A 5,308-nucleotide genomic window follows, 5' to 3' on the forward strand; every position below is an offset into this window, starting at 1 on the left:
CTATGTTTTCTGAAAAAATACCCATCTTGGTCATTATATGACCGTAGCGCACTATATCGGTACATATCGATACGTATCGATACTCACCGATACGTACTAATTGATACATACCAATACGTATTGATACTCATCGATACGTACCGATCGATACATACAAATACTCACTGATACTTATCAATACATACCGAAACGTATATTTCACCTCGATTTTATATTTTCCATAGAGTATCAGTACGTATCGATAGTGTATTGGTACATATCGGTATGTACCGTAGGATATATATCAATACGAAAGGATTTTAAAAATTTCATGTATCGTATCGGTGTGTATCATATCGGTCAGCTAAATTCAAGATACGTATCGGAGGGTATCGTATCGGTATTAGAGATACTTTAAACCATGAGTTGGATTGATTTGGTGTTTCTTCTATCCTCTTTTCCTAAAATTTGCAATCTTGGGTTTTTTTTTTTTTTAATGCTACCTCCCATTGTGATAACCATTATTATTGTGTTAAGTGGACTGAATTTGACCATCAACATACAGAGCTTCAGTGATATTGGATGAAGCTGTTGCAGCCTTAAAGGGATATAATTTCCATATTTGATTTAGATTCTAAAAAAACGTACTTATGTTCTGCTGTAACAGTGGTAGCTGCAGCTTGCACTTCATTTGATGATTAAACTATGTAGGATCTTTTTGGACTCCTCAGAAAAAGAATCCAAGAATTTTTGAAGATCTGCAATCTTTGTGTTGCATCGCAGTTTTTCTTGTGTTTTTTACATTCTCATGGCTTCTTCGTTGTTGATTGAGAAGTGCTAAAAAATAATTGATTGTAGCTTGAATATTGATTGTTGCATGATATCTTGATTCAAACAAACTCTGTCCTATAATTGATTCTGAGATTGGAATGGATGGTTTCATTGTACTATATAGGTAGTTGAGACTTGAGAGCTTGCACAAAATGGTGAATTTATATGTGTATACTGCTGTATTTTTCATACTATATATATTAAATTTAAATGATTAAAGCATATGTTTTCCGTTTTTGAATTGTTTCTATCCTCAAAATGTTTGACGGGATGATTGTCAAGCTCAAATTTGAGTTATTCTAAACACGCCATATCGAACCCAGTTTTTTGCTGTTTCCACTTTAACTAATGATGGACTAGATTGAGCGGCTTCAAGTGTTCATGTTTTCCTCATCCAAGTAAAGGTATGAGAGCTCATAAGACCTTCATGGACACACGATAAGTTTCAAAGAAACGATGCGGCATTTTTTTTGTTTTTTTTTGTTTTTGCCACTCATCAAATTAGTTGTTTTAGTAGTGGAGCACATGTAGAGAAACCTCAGCGATGGCAATGGACGATAACTGTAACAATATGGATATGGGTTTCGCCCATCTTTTGATCCTTCTTCTAATTATAGTATCGATCTTCTTAGCTTACTAAGTAAAACAAAATAACTTTCATCATACAGAAAATAATTTTTATAGTAATAATATGGAATGACATAATTGTTTGCAGGGCTTCCAATGATTGATTTAGATTGATAATCTTTTGAAGTTGACGATGCTTTGAAACTTTTCTCCATTTATGGGTTGAAATTTATAAATAATTTTGGTCAAGTTGAAACTTCTCGGATGGTATTTTTTGACAAGTTTATGTTTGCTTTTGTTTTGTATAATGCAATAATTCTTTTATGTTATGTTATTAATTTTTCTCTTTTATTGTTTTTATAGTTCTATCATTTTGCCCAAGACAAGGAAAGATATGGGGAACTGGGCCGAACTTTGTAAGGACATTCTAAGATTGATTGTGGATCAGTTTTCGAAAATCGAAGATATTGCTCAGTTTGGTGCGGTTTGCCATTCATGGCGATTAGTTTCAGTCGAGAAGTGGCACTTCTCAATTGCTTCACCCTGGTTGATGCTTGTAGAGAAGGAAGATAGTGACAACCGTGACTTTTACTGTCTCTCTACGAAAAAGGTTTACCGCTTGAACTTGCCAGAGGCCCGTGGGAGGATGTGTTGGTCCTCCTATGGTTGGTTGATTACTTTAGGGCTTGATATGGAGATTCACTTATTTAACCCCTTTTCTCGATCTCGGGTTCTAATTCGGCTTCCACCTCAACCAACCCTCCCAAATCAATACGATGATAGCGTAAGTCCAGAATATGTTCGTCGGATTTTTATAAGAAAAGTGATATTATCCTCGAGACCAACCCTTTGTGTTGGTAATGATGAGAAATGCATGGTTATGGGGATTTTTTCAGAATATAGGAAATTAGCCTTTTTGAGATTGGGAGATGAAGTTTGGACTCCTGTATACACTCCTCAAGGTGGTATTAATGATGTCATCTACATGAATGGTCAATTCTATGCTATAGCTGACGAAGGGAAATTGGTAATTGTTGATATTTCCAAGCCTGATCCAAAGACGATTGAGATTGCTGAACCACCAAAGGATTATGATATTGGTGCAAGGCCTTATCTTGTGGAGTTAGAAGGAGAACTCTTTTTGGTTGGCCGGGGAATTTTTGTGGAATATGTGGGTGTAGAGTGTAATGAGCCTCAATCTGCTCGAGAAACAGAAGATTTTGAAGTTTACAAGTTCAGTTTCGATGACAAGAAGTGGACAAAGGTGGAGAGCTTGGACAACCGTGCGCTGTTTGTGGGTGCTAACGCCTCATTTGCCATCTTCTCCTCTAACCATCCAGGATGTGAACCCAACTGTATCTACTTCACTGATGACGGTGCATATGGTCTTATGAAAGACACAGCTCGTAAGGACATGGGATTGTTTCGGATGGAGATTGGGGAATTTGATGAACACTATGTTGGCCCAGACATCCTTACTTGTGTTTGTGCACCTCTTTGGATTTCTCCTTCTCCATAATAGACAGGTTGCAGCTTAATTTGTTGCCTGTCATTGTTGGAATTTTTCTTATTTATTATATTGATGTATGAATATTATTTACTTCGTATAAATATTTAGTGGTATTAATCAGCTAGTATCGTATCAACATTTTTGAAGGAGAGGAGAAGAATAGAAAGAAGGGAATTCATGTACTTTTCTACTGTTTATATCCATTTTGAAGAGATTAAATTTCAATTTCACCTCCTGAATGAAGAACAATGAATCTACCATGCTTGTGTTGGACACCAATGACACTAGAATATTCCCTTTATTTCATTGATCAACCTTGATGACGGATATATAGAACCTGCCTCCTAGATTACGGTCTAGAACTCTTGATTCAAAAGCTGACTCCATTTTAAAATTTTAAATAGGTCCGATTAAGAATTCAAGCCATTCATCTCATTTTTCCTCATGGCGTGCAAGCCATTCTCAATCTATTGTCTCATCTTATCTGCTTCTTTCTGTAAGCTTCTACATCTTCATTCCGGTAGCCATCTCTTCCCTGCGCTTCATTTTTTTTCAAAAATATCTATCATGTCTCAAATCCTGTAGCCTAAATTAGTCTTGACAGCTCAACGTTTCCTTGTGGTCGATTGGGTGAGAGAATTTCATGCTCTGCCAGTCTGCCTGATCTCTTAATTAAATTTCCTTCTAAGCTTGAAACAATTATTGGATCAAAGAGGTCGGTTTTGAAGTCTTCTTAAATAATGGAAACTTGGATTGTAAGAGGGGGAAATGAGAGGGAGATGGAGAAGTAGGGGAGTCGAAACCAGCAAGGGAGGGAGAGCCGGAGGTGGTGTGGTGTGTTGCAGGCGTTGGGATAAGGTGTAACTGGTCATCTCTTCCCCTGTTGATTTTACATTTTTATCTTCTATATTGACTTTTTAATGCATTTAATGATATGATTTTAAATTAATTTGAAATTTTAATTTGACCCTTCAAATTATCATTTTTTAGAATAAGACAAATGAAAATAAAATGAAGCTTTCAAATTCTAAATGCACCACTAGTGGTATTATTCAGACACTCACTTTATCGACCCGATGCAAGAAAAGATGAAGGAATGGTGAGAAACTTTTATCGTTGCGGGAGCAATTATGATCAAGTCGGTGGCGGCATCCATCCCAACATTTCCAATGTCAAATTTCATTCTTCCTCGTGAGCTGTGCAAAAATCTCAACAAACTTAATAGGCAATTTTAGTGGAGGAACATTTGGGGTAATGGCATCCATTGGGTTAATTTGGAGGACCTTATGCAGGGGGAAGAAGGAAGGTAGCATGGGTTTTAGAGATTTCATGTCATTCAACCAGGCCTTTCTTGCTTGACAATGTTGGCGCCTCATTCATAACCCGGACTGCCTTTGGGTAAAATTATTAAAGGTAAAATATTTCGCAAATGACGACTTTTTAAATGCCCCATCTCAGAGACGGAGCTCATAGGGACGGAAGAGCCTCTTGAAAGGCAGGGAAGTACTTACAAAAGGGCCGCGGAGGAAAGTCGGCAATGGATTTTCAACCAGAATTTTCACGGACCCATGGATCCCAACACTCCCACTTGGCCGTATCTCTTGCCGCTCGGCCCATGCTATGAATGATCAGGTCAGCACCTTGATTGATAGGCGTTTCAATTGTTGGAGATCTGATCTATTCCAAATACTGTTTTCCCCTCCAAATGTATGTGCCATCCTTCAACGGATTTTCCCATTCATGTTTTTCCTTGTTTTGTTATCTGCAGAACGCGACACGTGGACAATAAGGAGATCAACGGTCAAGATTGAGTGATGATTATTACATCCAGTGCGTTGGTCTTAAAATTGTCCATGTGTCGCGTTCTACAGGTAGCAAAACAAGGAAAAATAGGGATGAGAAAAACAGAGGATTATTTTCCTCCTTCAACTCCCTATTTTGTCCCCTCCCATTGAAGGCTGTTGGCTTTGGTGCTTTTCAAAGAAATGGGATTTTCTCAGTCCGATCTGCTTATTTTTTTGTGTCTACGTACTCCGAACTTGCCATCTTCCAGTAGCTCTCACATCTCCCTTGACCCCTACTAGTAAAAAATCTGAAAAATGCCAATACAACCAAAGGTACAAGTCTTTATTTGGAGATGTGCTCATAATGCCGTTGCGACAGCCTCTTGCCTATTAGAAAGGGGTCTCAGCAATAGTCGTGGTTGCTCCATTTGTGGCGCTGATGAGGAAACAATCATCCACGTTTTGTTCTTTTGCACCCACGCCGCCCCATGTTGGAAGGCTTCTAAGACTCGATGTCTCGTCCTTCGCCGGGACTTGTGTTCAAGATTGGTACTTTTTCATCCATGCACGCTTCAAAGGGGCCACCTCCCCTTCAGATCTGGACCTCGTTTGGTGCTCCATCAGTTGGCAGATTTGG

At 38.3% G+C, this 5,308-nt stretch overlaps 1 protein-coding gene across 1 annotated transcript in view; it reads left to right on the forward strand.

The window, feature by feature from the left end:
* LOC122082842 (putative F-box protein At5g55150) overlaps positions 1 to 3,126 on the forward strand; it is a 4,113-nt gene extending 987 nt beyond the window's left edge. Inside the window, exon 2 of the mRNA XM_042650629.1 lies at positions 1,741 to 3,126. Within this exon, the coding sequence (XP_042506563.1) occupies positions 1,772 to 2,896 (1,125 nt within the window). The 5' untranslated portion in view covers positions 1,741 to 1,771 and the 3' untranslated portion in view covers positions 2,897 to 3,126. The remainder of the gene's footprint in view (positions 1 to 1,740) is intronic.
* Positions 3,127 to 5,308: the final 2,182 nt, after the last annotated feature.

The sequence above is a fragment of the Macadamia integrifolia genome, chromosome 6, assembly GCF_013358625.1.
Source record: "Macadamia integrifolia cultivar HAES 741 chromosome 6, SCU_Mint_v3, whole genome shotgun sequence".
Classification (NCBI taxonomy): Eukaryota; Viridiplantae; Streptophyta; class Magnoliopsida; order Proteales; family Proteaceae; genus Macadamia; species Macadamia integrifolia.